At 41.9% G+C, this 16,495-nt stretch overlaps 1 protein-coding gene across 6 annotated transcripts in view; it reads left to right on the forward strand.

Annotated features, from left to right (window-relative positions):
* The first annotated feature begins 2,521 nt into the window (after nucleotides 1–2,521).
* The window catches only part of galnt7 (UDP-N-acetyl-alpha-D-galactosamine: polypeptide N-acetylgalactosaminyltransferase 7), a 111,352-nt gene continuing 97,378 nt past the window's right edge, over nucleotides 2,522–16,495 (forward strand). For 4 of the 6 annotated variants that reach the window (XR_013301015.1, XM_077605120.1, XM_077605124.1 and 1 more), the window contains exon 1: nucleotides 2,522–2,680. Coding sequence is in view for 4 of the 6 variants with exons in the window: in XM_077605120.1 (XP_077461246.1) it covers nucleotides 2,537–2,680 (144 nt within the window). In the remaining 2 variants the exon portion in view is untranslated. The other 2 variants (XM_077605122.1, XM_077605121.1) reach the window with 2 other exon arrangements.

The raw sequence follows: 16,495 nt of genomic DNA on the forward strand, positions 1-16,495 counted from the left end.
TATTAGTGTGACATACTAGAGTGTTTGATTTATTAATGATTGAATGTTGAGAATGCACAACAAGTTTGGATTGAATGGGTGTATTGGTGTTCGACTGTTGATCCTTGGATCCACATGGCAAGTGTGGGGCATGTTAAAGAAGATCGGTATTCGATTATTGATGTCTTAGCAAATAGCTTGAGGCACGGGAGGTGTGTTGAATCATGACAGTAAAAGTTGGATTGAAGTCACAACAACATCTCACTGTTCTGATTATTTCCCCCTGTGTGTCAAGATCGAATGCAGGGTGTAACATATACGTCTTGATTACGTAACTTCACACAAAACTGAATTCTAATTTTGTTTTAATCTTTTTTGCCTTAGTTCTACGGGTTGACCCCACCCGGACGTTCCGCCGGAGTCTTCAAAACGAACGCATTAAGAGTTGTTTGGAACTTGCCGCTTCCCCGTGTCTGATTAACGAGTGTATTCCAGATCTTTTCTTTGCAAAACTCTGCCGATCCATTGTTGTTTACCTTGTATGTAAATGTGACCAACGTGGGGAAAAAAGGGGTGGGGAAATGCAAAGTCCGCCAGTGCTCGTAGATATATTTTATACATGAAAGAGATGCAAAAAAGACAGTGCCATGGCCACCTGGCTTGGTCGCATTTCGAAATTTTGATCGTATCTCGGGCAAATTATTCGATCAAAATTTTCGTCGTACCACGAGCATGTCATACCACGAGGATGTTGTACCAGGAGGTACCACTGTAGATGGCGAATTAGAACAAATGAAAATGTTTTTCCAATCCAAATTCCTGTTTTGGCTGTTTTTTCAGAGGGTTGGAACGAATTAATTTGTTTTTAGTTCATTTCTATGGGAAACGTTCATTTGAGTTACGAGAATATCGACATACAAGCTCAGTTCTGGAACACATTAAGCTCGTATCTCGAGGTACCACTGTACTGTTGAATTCTATCGTAGGCACTACGTATTTATTACTCATTTATACAAAATTAGCATTGCTTTAGAGTAGACAATCTTGCAAAATGGAAAAATTTGGTGGTTTCTTTATTGGGTTCTTTTGCTACTTTTTATTCTTCTTGTTTTTACTTCTTAGTTGCTGTATTGTTGCATGTGTGAAAGCTATCATTAGGAGATTTATTTTTAGTATTAATAACGCAAATGTTTCTGATACTCAATCATTTGTTGTGTATGATTTTCTCATTCAGTTTTCTTCTACCAGCTCTCCTTCACATGATCGTTTTGATGCTGTTCTAATGGAAGATTGTGAAATGCTGTCTGTGACCTATGGTTAATTTGCTTTGAATGTGGACTTTTGTTGCTTATGGACCAAGACTGAAATCGTGGACTGCTGAAGGAAGAGGAGGAGGAATTACGAAAAGAAGAACTTTAAGTTGCGGACCATCTGGTCGAAGAGGATTATATTTTTTATATTTTCTTTCTAGTTTTTTGATACCATGATGAAGTAGTGTGTAAAGTATGTTTTTTTTCTTCCGTGTACGTCAAAATTGAGAACGTTTTTTTAAAACGAGATTGAAGGTTTTGATGTGTTAATTTTTATTTGATTAAGTTTTGTGCAGTTTCCTCTGTGCAAACAGGGGAGGTGGTCTGTTATGAATTATTTGCTATAAAAAATAACTTAAAGGTATGTGTACCAAAGTGATAGCCACTAATTTGATCATTGTGTCTCACAACAATGTGTAGAAAAACAGCAGGTAACTCTGGGTGTTTGTTGTAAAAACAATTTAGCTGTGTTCTGGCAGTTGTGAAGCTTTTACTAATTTGAACATTCCTGGCCTGTCCATACATCCTCAACAAATGTTTAGGTTAACGCCCACATTGGGTGGAGGCAATGAAGGCTTTTTAAGAAATGGAGCCAGAACGAGAATATCGCCTTTTCTCGAGCCAATAAAGAAAACTGGTCATGGAAGCTTCAATAATGTCTTGTCTATATTTTTGTTAACACTTGTTTCACCAGAACTTTCAGAACAAAGAAAAGAACATCCCACAATTTGAACCCAGGACCCCAGAGCTGAGAGGCTGACGTGCTCACCACTCACGCCGCCGGGCCGCCTACAAGCGAGAAATGATATATTTTGAATACATCAAAATTTTTCACTCGGACCTTTTTTCGTCAAAATTCGATGTCCGCGGACCCGAAACACTTCCGGTTTGAGTGATGTAAAAAAAGGTAATGTAACGATTTTACTCTTATAATTTGATTACCTTGTCTTCGAATATGACTTAAATCTCTTAATATAACGCGAAAAACACTTCTGTGCCCACACAGATTTTACGTTGACAAAAGTTGAAGCCCGTGAAACCAAACAACTTCCGGTTTACGTTACATAAAAGTAAGCAAGAAAATGACTTAAATCTCATAATATTACAATTTGAATCTTGCTATACTACAAAATATGACTTCGTGTTATTCCTTTTTCGATTTCAATCTCGTAATATTACGATTTTTCTCTCTTGATTTTAACACGGCATGACTTCTTAGCAGATCATTTCCTGCCGCACACTTGACTATGTCTTACGCACCGCAATGTGCCTCCGCCCGCTCAGTGGTTCGGAAATACCGCTCTGTTTCTGTCCTAACATGGCCGACATTTGAGAATATCCGTTGGCACAACGCGCTTAAAGGTGTCCGATCAGATAGCCCTGAAAGCACGGTAGTACATACATGTTGATATGTTGACCTTCAACGCAAATCACCAGCATTTCTACTGATTGACTACTCCGGGTCTCTTTTTACATTCTATGGAATCAACGTGCTCTTATTATGTTCTGAATTTTCATACTTTTATTTTGAATGTCGGGATTTCCCTGGTTTGGTGGTGCATTACCGTAATTCAGACTAGGAAAAACAATTTGAGGCGGTTGGTTTAACTTCTTTTTTGATTGAAGATCTGGCCTGACACCAGTTTGTCGCTGTCGTACAAGGCTCACTTACGAGGTTTTCCAATATGAGAATTAAAGTGGGATTAATTTTACGGGGATTAGTTGTAATTGTTTCATTTTTTGTATTAGCGGTTTTGTGGTCTTCATTAGCCAAAGTGAGCTCCGGGAATCGCCCTGCACCTCAGGTGAGTAAATGAATTGAACTAAAATACCTTTTCACTGGAATGACACACCTCAATCATTTGGCAGTCATATGAATGCAGGTTGAAATAGTCGACTTGCAATTCGATGGATTTTGGTTTTCACGTCAGAAAATGTCGCTTTAGTTTCGAGTACAAAGGACTTAAATCCTAATTGATCGATTATAGTTATCAATTTGAAAACCGTAATGTATTTGGTTTCATTTTACCTACGCTACTGACAGGCTGAAAGTTTGCACAACTTTTGCATTTATGCGTGACAGATGTTCTTATTTTTGTTTTGAAATATTTTGTGACAAAATATAGACAAGACATTATCAGAGCCGCCAACCTCCTTCAACCCCATTTCAGTACAGTAATACCTTGACATACGAGTGCCCCGCACGAGTGCACTCGTGTTACCAAATTCTTCCGGTTTACAGTGCAGTTGAATCAAGAAACCGTACCGATGGTGTGGATTTTGAGACATTTAAATCGGAAATTTGGTACTTTTCCAAAATGGTTGCTTAAACAAAAATTTGAGAGAGATTTTTTTGGGATTTCCGGGGTTTAGTGAGGTTGTCCGGAGTCCCGGAAGTTGCGTTGTGCTTCTGGGTAAACCCGGAAAATTCCGGGGTAGTTGCCAGCGCTGCATTATTGAAGCTTCCATGGTCAATTCTCTTTATTATCAAGGGAAGAGACAACGTCTTGTAGATCTGAATCCAGTTTTTAAAGCTATCTCTCCCCAAAATGGGTGTTAATTTGAATGTTTGCGGGTGGGTTTCAGTTACAAAGGAACATGGCGTGTTTGAAATAAAATACTATTGGGTTTTAACTTAGACATCTTTGGACTATAACAACAGGATATTTGGACACAGGCAATGTTCCCTCTAATTTTTCGTTTGTCTGGGCAGAAAGACAACCTCCCTGAGCACACTGAGTACCAGTGTGAGCAACATCATCATTGCTCGCTATGGGCACACACCAGTATCACACCTGCCATAAGCAGGTGCATGTCTACTACACATAAATGATTTAGTAATAATAAAATGTAATATTAATATCTATGAATGGGCGGCCCGGCGGATGAGTGGTTCGCGCATCGGCCTCACAGCTCTGGGGTCCTGGGTTCAAATCCAGGTCGGTCCACCTGTGTTGAATTTGCATATTCTCCCTGGGCCTGCGTGGGTTTTCTCTGAGTACTCCGTTTTCCTCCCACATCCCAAAAAGATGCATTGTAGGCTGATTGGACACTCTTAAATTGCCCCTAGGTATGGGTCTGAGTGTGCATGGCTGTCCGTCTCCTTGTGCCCTGCGATCGGCTAGCCACCGATACAGGGTGTCCCCCACCCCTGGCCCAAAGCCAGCAGGGATAGGCTCCAGCACCCCACGTGAGTGATAAAGAGGATAAAGCGGTTCAGAAAATTAATGAAAAAATATCTATGAATAAAACATCTTCATAAATGCCATTAGAATATGCACAAACCCGACTTACATTTTACCTTATTTTACACATCTGTCCTTCTCACTTCTCATTCTCGTTCCAATGACTTTTCTGCTGAACGTGTCACTTGAGATAGTCAAGTTTACATTTATATGCAATATTTTTCCATGATATTGCTTTGATTTATTTAATAAGGGATAGCACATATTAATGAACATTTATATTCATGTTAATGAACATATATATGTAAGATTGTAGCCGAGGGCTAATTTCCATTTACTATAGTCCATTGTGTAGGTTGAAGACAATCGATCACACGTACTAGACGCACGCACGCACGCACAGAACCACACACAGCAGATTTAGACAGTTCTCACCTGATTTCATCGCTTGTTCTTCTATTTGCACAGTAAAGTAAAAATGAATTTATTTAGAAATATTAAAATGTAATTAAAAAAAAGATAGAAGGCCTGTAAAACACGAAAAACAAGTGGACAGAGCTACAGCTACTGCCACTGGCTGCCGCGTGAACGGCGGCATCATGGGGAAAAATTATTTTATTTTGTGCGCTCCATATGATTTGCTTTGCGTGGAGAAGACGATAGTAGTGCGCAATTGCGCACACGTGCAGCTTAGAGGGAACATTGGACACAGCTCCGGAAAAGTTTTACGATGTTTGTTTCTCTGTGAACAGCTTTTACAATTGCCAGAAGACAGCTCAATTGTTTTTACTGCAAACACCAGAGTCATATACTGTAGTCACACATTGCTGTGAAGAATCTGCACAACCCCCAATGATCAGATAGAGGCAGACACTTTGATTTGGTGAGTTTAGGGTGAGCAAATTTGAATATGGCTCAAACCTTTAAGTTCATTTTTATAACCAATAATTCATAACAATGGCCATATAGTAAAGTCATATTTTCAATGACTAACTTAACACTTTTTAGAAATCAATTACTTATTTGAATTGAATAGACATTTTCAGAATTAAACTTTTTCAAAGCATTACACAAAATACAATGGAAAAACATTTTTCTTCTTCTTGTTAGACAACTTTTTATTTGTTTGTAATCAATTTATGCTACTTCATCAATGCAGAGGAACCAGTGTATATCGGGTCTCCCAAGTATTCCCACAAAGGGATTTTGTTTCAATCAAATAAGAAGATGCAATTTTACCAATATGTTGCTGCTTGTTTCAGCATAAACTATAATCTTTAATATGACTTTGTTGGATCAGTTGGAATAAAAAAAGAGAACCCACAGCTGCCCTTGAGAACCACTTTGGAACAAATAGAGGCCTTGTAGAGCCGAAGGATCTTCGACACATTCCAGCAGTCCAAGAGGATTCGACCTTCCTGTTGTTTGGTCTAACTAAGGAGCAAATCATTTACATGGTTGCAAGCAGATGTACTATAATACATTTCTAATGTTAATAAGCTAAGTAAAGCAAAGCGTTCTTCATTGCGAGCAAATATATAATATAACCCTAACATTCTAAGTAAAGCAAAGTGGTCTTCATAGGAAGCAAATATATAATAATGTAAGACTAATAAGCTAAGCAAAGCGTTCTTCATTGCGAGCACATCTATAATAATGTAAGACTAATAACCCTAACACAGTGAAAGGTTGAAAATGTCCGTCAAGACTGGTGCTATAGTTGGTCAGCACAGGCCTTACGTACTTTGGCTGGTACTCCATCCGGTCCTGTGGCCTTCCTGGGGTTGACTGCACAGAGCACGCCTCACATCCACTACCTCCACAATGAGTGGGGTGAAGCTTCTTCCCGAGTTTGGTGTGGGATGTACTGGAGTTTGAGGTGGTTTGACTGGGTGGTGGGCTAGGGACTCAAAGCGGTCTTGTTTATTGTTTAGGTCCTCTGCTAGTGCCGCATCTGAGTCCGCAGGAGTCACAGCTCGGCCCTTGTAGTTGGTGAGAGTCCGTATGCTCTACTACTTCGTTCGGGGGTCATCAAGTTCCCCTTCTATGTAGTCTTCTTTGGCAGCCTTAACGCCTCTCTTCAGGTTGGCGTGAGCTGTGCTGTAGAGTGCCCTGTTGCTGGCTCTGAAGCGGGGGCCCAGAAAATATTATTTTTTGTGTCAGAAATATATTTGTCTCAAAAAATGTATATATTTCAATTTAGGCCACAGAAAATAAATATATTTAAATTTTCCCCGTAGAAATTTATAAATGAAAATTATTGCAATATATTTCTAAATCCAGTTTTTAATATTTCGCAAATTTACAAAAGAAAATCTGTGTAACTCGCCAAGCTTCAAGGATATTTATCACATTTGGCTGCCTTTATAATTGAGTTCTGAAATTGAGGGGGCGCACCGTCTAGAACCTGCTCCGTGGCTCAAAATTCCTCTGTACGCCATTGTAAGCAATTAATCAAAATATATTTCAATAATTGGGCGAAAATTATATTGGCGCTTAGCATGAGAAAATTGTTATTATTGTTACTGGGAAAATAGATTTAAACCCCAAAAATTACATTTTAATGACCCCTGGGACTACAATCCCGAAGTTTTTATCCGAAATCAAGAAGAAAATTGCGTTGCAGTTGTAGATTTATATGAAAAAATAGAAAACTATGGGCAACCTTTCGAAGGATGATACGATCTGAGAGACAAACTCGCGATCCCAAAATGGAGTCTCACCAGCGCTTCGTTCTTCTTGGACATGTTGAGTCAATGTTGAGTACGGAATAACGTTCCCAATTAGCATGTGGTCAAGTGGAGAACTGCATGAGCCAATCAACCAGCTCTAAGTGTCCCAACCAATAATTAGCCGCATTGTGATCACGCTGATTACGCATGCACGTGCAATACAAGCGTGTGCGCACGTGCGTGCGCTGTGCACAGCGCACATAGCATTTGACTTTGAATGCATAGAGAAATGCAAGCAATGTGCGTGCAGGCGTGTTTTTTGCATGCATGCATTTGCAAATTTCTTGGACACTACGGAAAATGGCCGAGGAACATTATTGCAAATAATTTTGGTTCGGCGACCAATAATTGATCATTTTTCAGCGTAAACATAAATATATTTACATTGTGAAAGCCCAATTGAAAATATATTTTTGGCAATATACTGCAATAATTTTCTACCAATTATTTATTGCCGACCCCTGAATTCTGAACACTGCATCTTGGGACCGGAGGAGTGATCGGTATCCGGTTTGGGTACACCTGGATGGTCTTCTCCACAGTGACTGTAGCCATGCAGTAATCAGCATTAAGTAGGTTAAAAATATGTTTTAATATGTTATGCAATACAGTCGTACCTCGTCATACGACATGCTCGTGGTACGACGAAAATTTCGATCGAATAATTTGCTCGCGATACAATTCAAATTTTGAGATGCGACCAAGCAAGGTGCCATGACATGAGAGGCTGTTTATCATTGTAGCGCAGTGTCTTTTTTTGCCGCATCTCTTTTGTGTATAACAATATCTATGAGCACCGAACAAATTATTGAGACGAGTTTCGACCAGGAAACGCACCACGCATGCGCGGGAAAAAAGAGGGCTTTCTGGGTAATGAAGTATACTCGTGCACACAGCCGATAGGCAATGGCACTCTTTCTCAGAATAAAACGTCATTACCCACAATCAATACGTGGGTAAGCTCAGCGGTTGCATTTCCTGTTATTATTATCTAATACGAGGAATATTATATTATTTCTCGTTCGCTGCTCATAAGAACATCAGCGGCACTCGCTCGCAATTCCCTCTTTGTAATATTTCTGGTCGCAACTCTCTCTCATAGGCGCCGTTCAAAGCGGTTGCGACCAGAGATATTACAAAGGGGGAGTTGCGAGCCACTGATGTTCTTATGAGCAGTGGAGCAATCGCTAATATTACAAGACTAATACTTCTCGTTGGCAAGTGGTCGTGCGTTATCCTATTGTGTGGACATTTGTGTGCATCATTTTCGGAATATTTTGAAGGGAATACGTAGTACAACAGCAAACAGCCCATCGATAGCGAACATGAGGGTGGAGGCGTGGCAAACAACTAACCCGAAGAGAACAAAGGTAAAAAAAAAGGTTAAAACAAAATTAGAATTCAGTTTTGTGTAACGTTACATTAAACGTATGTTTGAGTGTCTGTATATATTAATCCAAGTTAATTTAAATGTGTTTGTTCCGTTTACGAGTGCGTTGTCGTGGAAACAAAACCGGATTAATTTGTTTTCAATTCATTTCAATGGGAAACGTCCGCTCGAGTTACGAAAAGCTCGTCATACGATCTCAGTCTCGGAACGGATTACGATCGTATGTCGAGGTACCACTGTATAGTGATATCTCTACTTATCAAATTAATTATTTCCAGAACTTCAATTGGATTTTTCGTAGAGCAGTACTTTATATGTAAATTCTCTTATTCTTTCCACGGTCCTGAAAAAACAACAACAACAAAAACAACCAACCCTTTAAAATTGGTCAAAGTGTCCCAATTTTTAATTAGCCATTAAATTGAATAATAAGCATGCAAAAATTATTCGTGTTAAAGCACAGGTGCACAAATGTCAGGAAGTTAATGTTAGGCAAGAGAGACAGCGAGCACAAGAGCAAATAAACACACATCCAATCAACTTAAAATTAAGAATTCAAAATAACCTAACATTAAATGTAATCTTTTTCATTAACGTTTTATGATTTCTTACGACTTTTAATAATGTTTCTCAAATGCACAAAATAAATGTCATGAAACTGGGCGATCGCATGATTTGCGAACACTTTTTCAGGATGGGCTTTTTCCACCAACTCGAAAATTTGTGAAAGTTGGCATTTTCAAGAATCGGCAAACACTTGAGGGGGTGGTTATTCTTTTTTAACAACGTCTTTACAGCAGGGCCAAACCTCCTCCACTGCAAGGATCAACAAGAGCTGGCTCTAGAGGTGACTGTAGTTCCCTTCAGAATGAGTGTATTTAGCCAAAGCACCCTCTCTGTTCGTGCCTCACAGTCTCAGTCGTTTATCTTCGCCTTGCACAAGGGACTGAAGATGGAAATTAGCTTTCGGCTATAATCTTGCATATCTACATGTATGTGTTCACTAACATCAATATGTATGTGTTCATTAACATGAATATGTATATGTTTATTAATATGTACTGTCCCTTTATTAAATAAATCAAACTCAAACTTAACTAAAAATTATCGAGTGACACAGGCCTTGGCATTGGCCTTCCAAATGATGTTAAGCTTCTCCTTTAGGACTTTGTTAGCTTGTCAGGGTTGGGGTTTTTCCGAGTGGTACACTAGCAGGGGCTTAATCTTGCAATCTCCAATGGCATTACTGCAGAGAGCAAGAGTAAGTTGGTCCTTCATGGGCTTGTGTCCCGGGATTTTCTTCTCCTCACCTGTGATGAACGCAAGCCCAGTCTCGTTGCAATTCAAAACTTGCTGTGAAACGTACTTATCTTCCAAAAATTGTTAGAATTTTATAAATTCTCTATTTTATAAATTCTTCTACGGCCTCATTGTCTGCACTCGATGCCATACAATGCCGCACGACAGAGTGGATCCCAGTCGTTTTCTTACATTTTCGAACCTGCCATGCGAAACTTAGTCAGTGTTTTGAAAAACCCTCTATCACAAGATCACTAAATATTCCCACTGCTTTTGCAGAAATGGTAGAATTTTGTTTACATTCATTCACGAATAGACTGAAGCTGTGACCTCTGAAGCAAAGTGGCGAGGGATGACAGTAAGTATAGTATACCGTATTTTCACACCTATAAAACGCGTGTATTGGGGCGCAGTCTCATTTGCAGGTATATTTTCTGTTTTTTGTCAATAGATTGGGCGCTTGCATATTTTATGCTAGCCGTGAGCGTATGTTATGCTATCCGCTAGCGTATGTTATGCTAGCTGCTAGCGTATGTTAGGCTTGGCACTAGTGTGTTTTTTTTAAAGACAGGAACGCACAAATCTAAGTTTGATAATGCTTTATTGAGGTTAAAGGTACTCTCTGATATAAAGAGTTCGGCATTTAACATGGTAGGCTCCACTGTCAGTCACAGTTGTGTATTCTGGGAACTTGATTCCAGCTTTGGCGAAAGCTCGTACAGTGCTGGCCGACACTAGAGCCCAGTCATCCACAATCCATTGTAACTCGCGACATGCATCACTCCCAAGCCTTTGATTCTTCTCATTGTTATATCAGCATCGACAATTCATTCCAAAACGTCACGTAACTCGTGCAACGCTGCCTGCCCGAACTACAATGTTGGCCATTTGTTAGCAATCCGGTAGCAAAGCTTTTAATTTGTGTTCGATCCATTTTCCAAACGTTCACACCCGCATTCTGTTGTCATAAAAGCGCTGCAAGCACATGGAAGTTAAATGTCTTGTCACTCCCCTGGGATGTTTTGAATGGATTTACCGTAATGCTTGGAATGCGCGGGGAGGCTATTTTAGGGTGACTGTCCGTCCGCTGAGTTGATCTCAAGTAGCGTGCCGGCAAGAAATAAAACTAGTCACTCAAGCGGTTAGGGCCATACAAAAATAGAATTTAGTGCACAGAGAAGATGCACCGACCGATTGGGCGCATTGATCATTTTCAAGAAAAAATTAGACTTTAAAATGCGCCATATAGGTGTGAAAATACGGTAGTTGAATTGAATGCTTTTATTGTCGTTATACATTGTCATTCATTCATTAATTTTCTGAACCTCTTATCCTCACAAGGGCCGTGGGGGGTGCTGGAGCCTATCCCAGTTGACTTCGGGCACCAGGCGGGGGACACCCTGAATCAGTGGCCAGCCAATCGCAGGGCACGAGGAGAGGGAGAACCATTCGCGCTCACACTCATACCGATGAGTAATTTAGAGTTTTCAACCAGTTCGGAATGTGGGAGGAAACTGGAGTACATGGAGAAAACCCATGCATGCCCTCCACACAGGAGAATCGACCTGGGATGAACCCTGGACCCCAAACTGTGAACGTTGCTGCCTGTCTACTGAATGAGCAACCGAAAAGCCTGGATCCTTCACAAAGGACTGGTTCTTAAACTGTTTCATCCCGAACGCGAAGCTGTACCTCGCTGAAAGGGGGCTGACCTTAAAGGTCTGGTCTGTGCAGGAGGACTTGGACTAAAATTCATTTACCTGTTTTTGAGGGATTTATATTCAGAAGAGAGGAATTATTTTCGCTGATTACAGTATTTAAAGTATTTACATTTTTTTATATATAGATTATATTATTAGTACAGTCCCCCTCCCCCCACTGGGCCGCTCAGACCACAACCTGGTCCATCTGATCCCCACCTACATCCCTATGGTGAGGAAAATAAAACCTACCACGAGGATCATACAAAGATGGACCGAGGAGACCAGCATGGTACTGAGGGACTGTTTTGAGACCACTGACTGGGAGGTGCTGTGCAATTCACATGGTAATGACATTGACAGCTTGACCCACTGCATCACAGATTATATTAACTTCTGTGTTGAGAACATTCTACCCTCCAAGAAGGTCCGTTGTTTCTCCAACAATAAGCCGTGGGTCACCAGGGATCTAAGGGCCCTCCTGAACAAGAAGAAGAGGGCTTTTAGGTCTGGGGAGAAGGAGAGCCTGAAAATGGTCCAGAAGGAGCTGAAGAGAGAGATGAGGAAGGGTAAGACTATCTACAGGAGGAAGCTGGAGAACCAACTCCAGAGAGGCAACACCAAAGAGGTCTGGAGGAGCTTGAGGACTATTTCGGGCCATGGAGGCAACAGCGAGAGAGACCCGGAGTCTGGCGGCAGGGAGTGGGCCAATGAACTGAATCAGTTCTTTAACAGATTCAGTCCTGCCCCCACTCCCCTGACCCCCCAGACCAGAAGCAACGCTCCCCCCTCGTTCTCCTCCCCTTCCCCCCCCTCTTCCACCGGTCTCTGCATTACTGTCGATCAGGTAATAAAACAGCTAAAGAAGATCGAGGCAAGGAAGGCTACCGGTCCAGACGGCCTCAGCTCCAGACTACTGAGTGTGCGGATCAGCTTGGTATAGTGATTCTGCATATTTTCAACCTCAGCCTCAGTCTGCAGAAGGTCCCCACCTTGTGGAAAACTTCCTGTGTGGTCCCAGTTCCTAAGACTGCGTACCCCAGGGAGCCAAGCCACTTCAGGCCGGTAGCATTAACCTCTCACCTGATCAAGACATTGGAGAGAATCATCCTCAATCACCTCAGCCCCCTGATGAATGCAGAGCTGGACCCTCTGCAGTTCGCCTATCGTCTAGGTATTGGTGTGGAAGATGCTACCACCTACCTGATGCACAGGTCTCTTTCACACCTGGAGAACACGGGAAGCACGCTGAGAATGATGTTTTTTGACCTCTCCAGTGCGTTCAACACCATTCAGCCGGTCCTACTGAGAGGGAAACTGGAAGAGGCTGGAGTAAGGAACCACCTAGCCGCATGGATCATCGACTTCCTCACTGACAGACCACAATATGTGAGACTCCAGGACTGTATGTCTGATTGGTAGCTTGTAGCACGGGGCCCCCACAAGGCACAGTGCTCTCCCCACTCCTCTTCTCCCTCTACACATCAGACTTCAAACATAATACAGACACCTGCCACCTCCAGCAGTTCTCGGACAACACCCCTATTGTTGGACGAGTGACGGACGGGAACAACCTGGAGTACAGGGGAGTCATCACAGCCTTTGTTGACTGGTGTAGGCAAAACCACCTCTACATCAACACCAGTAAGACAAAGGAAATGGTCATCGATTTTCGGAGGAATCCTCAACAGACCACTCAGGTGTACATCCAGGGTACAGACATTGAAATCGTGGAGAATTTTAAGTACCTGGGTGTTCACCTCAACAACAAACTAGATTGGTCCACAAACATAGATGCCCTGTACAAAAGGGGCCAGAGCCGCCTCTACCTACTGAGGAGTAGTGCCTTTGGAGTGTGCAGGACACTGCTGAGGACTTTCTACGACACTGTGGTGGCATCTACAGTGTTTTATGCAGTGCTCTGTTGGGGATGCGGGAGCACGGAGAGGGACAGGAACAGGCTGAATAAGCTGGTCAGGAGGGCCAGCTCTGTTCTGGGCTCTCCTCTGGACTCTGTGGAGGAAGTGGGAGAGCGGAGAAGGCTGACCAGGATGATGTCCATCATGGACAGCACCTCCCACCCCCTGCATGAGTCTGTGGATTCCCTCCGAAGCTTCTTTAGCAATAGACTGCGGCACCCTCATTGCAGGAAGGAGCGCTTCCGCATATCCTTCCTCCCATCAGCTGTCAGGCTCTTTAACAAAAAAAATGGCTGAGTGTTGAGACCTACCGTATGCGTGCATGTATATTTGTGTATGTATGTATATATGTGCTAAGCAACACGCTTATTTATTTATATATTTATTCATGTATTTGTTTATTAACTTACTTTTACCTATCTATTTATGTCCAAAATGCCTTCCTATTCCTGCATCCTCACCCTCTTGCTACTGTGACAACAAAATTTCCCGAATACGGGATGAATAAAGTTATCCAATTTATATTTAGATATTGAAGAGTGAAAACAGTTGATGTTCACTCGCGTGTTCGTCCAATGGTCCATGTGGCTCAATATTGGAGTGTGCAGGACACTGCTGAGGACTTTCTACGACACGGTGGTGGCATCTACAGTGTTTTATGCAGTGGTCTTTTGGGGATGCGGGAGCACGGAGAGGGACATGAACAGGCTGAATAAGCTGGTCAGGAGGGCCAGCTCTGTTCTGGGCTGTCCTTTGGACCCTGTGGAGGAAGTGGGAGGGCGGAGGATGCTGACCAGGATGATGTCCATCATGGACAGCACCTCCCACCCCCTGCATGAGTCTGTGGAGTCTCTCTGAAGCTCTTTCAGCAATAGACTGCTGCACCCTCATTGCAGGAAGGAGCGCTTCCGCAGATCCTTCCTCCCATCAGCTGTCAGGCTCTTTAACAAAAAAATGGCTGTGTTAAGACCTACCATATGCATGCATGTACATCTATATGAATGTATATATGTGCTTATATATGTATGTGTATATATATGTACATATATATATATATATATATATATATATATATATATATATATATATATGGATGTGAATATGTATGTGTGTATATGTAAATTATATATATTTCAGCAACATGCTTATTTATTTATATATTTATTCATGTATTTATTAACTTGCTTATTACCTATCTATGTATAAAATGCCTTTCCTATTTCTGCATCCTCACCCTCTTGCTATTGTGACAACGAAATTTCCCGAATACGGGATGAATAAAGTTATGCAATCCAATCCAATACCTTGACATACGAGTAACATTCCGGGCAAATATTTACCTTGAGATACGAGAGAAATTTTGAGATACGAGCATTCGAGACAGGCAGGTGGCCAGGCCGCGAGAGGCTTCTTATGATGTCACTTTCTCGCCGCGTCTCCCTCGTTTAAAGATCTCTACGAGCACCGGGCCGAGCGTTGCATTTTTCCGTGTTTTTTTTTGCGTTAGTCAGTGCAGAATTAAGGGAAACACAATGGATCCAAAGTAGGCCGGTGCAATGAAGGGTAGTGCGAAGAAAAGTTGTATGATGACTGTTATGACTCACCCTGGTGGTAAGATGTACCAGGGAGTCGCAACTACCACAGCAGAAAAACCCGGCCAATGAGGAGACAGACACGCAAGGCAATTAACATTACATGATAATTTATTAACAACAAAGTCAACAGAAAACCGGGACTATGGGACAACATAGGGGAAGCAAAAGATACTAAAGTGGCACCCTTAAATAAAAAAGGTAACCCCCCCCCCCCTGACAGGTGTTCAAATGAACACCCCAAAATACAGGAAATAAGGCCTCAGGGTGCCACTGTGAGAACTGATGGAATAAAAGTCTAGACACAGAAATAAACTACATGTATAAGTGCAACAACTATATGTATACCCCGGGGTGTCTAAACTTATCTAAAGCCCCTATGTAGCCCTAAATAATTAACTTTAGTAAAACATAAATACCCAATATAACAATCAATTTAGTACTCACAAATAAGGTGAAGCTGGGGCAAACAAAACTTATTTAACTTTGGACATTGGTGCCTTCTAAAGCAAGTAAGGACTCCACTGCCTTAGCACCTGCATGCCAGGCAGTCGAGCCCAGAACTGAAAAATAGGAGGGTTTAAGTAAGGGCAGGATGCGGACCATGATTGGAGGAGGGATGAGTGGGAAGTCGTCACAGCTGTGTTGGCCTGGGCAGGGCTCTGCCACAGGTGTGGAGCCACAGCTCCAGGCAACTGCTAAACAAAACCAAACACCAAACAATACAACCCACCACATAATGTATACCCAGGCTGACAGCCGTAACAATGACATTCGATATTAAGCACGAAATAATGGAAAAACATGAGTAATGCACGCGTAACTGAGCTGGCTCGCCAATACGTATGGAGAAGCAGGAAGTTGTCCTCGAAAGCCGCGGTAGAACACATTGACCTCTTTCCCTTGCTTATTTCACAAGAAGGTTTAAATTTATGTAACGTAAGATAAAAAAGTGTGTATAGGTATCTAAGTTCATTTAAGATAAATTTAAAGTTTGTTACGTTACGAGCGCATCCGTCAAGTGTCTCTCTCTCTCTCTTTGTCTCTCTGTCTCTCTCTCCCATCCGTGAACTCCCCATTGTATTCAATAATGCCTCATTTTTTATTGAACAATATAACCACTAGTTAATTGTTATTCTGTTAGTAGATGTTACGATCGGGGACAGAGGACCCCAAAGCAGGCAAAGGCAGCAAGTCTGGATGTGGAACTTTCTGTTTATTGAAAGCGTCCAAAAAACGGGCAAAGCACAAAGGGGAGTAGCGAAGGCGAGTCGTTAGTCGTGGCAGGAAGGTCGGTACCCAAGGAGTACATAGTGGAGTCTAGAACAAAGGTTTCAATGCTTGTGAGCGAGATCGTGGTCGGTGGTCATGGGGCTGAGCGTGCTTGGG

The sequence above is a fragment of the Stigmatopora argus genome, chromosome 7 (assembly GCF_051989625.1).
Source record: "Stigmatopora argus isolate UIUO_Sarg chromosome 7, RoL_Sarg_1.0, whole genome shotgun sequence".
NCBI classification, from domain to species: domain Eukaryota; kingdom Metazoa; phylum Chordata; class Actinopteri; order Syngnathiformes; family Syngnathidae; genus Stigmatopora; species Stigmatopora argus.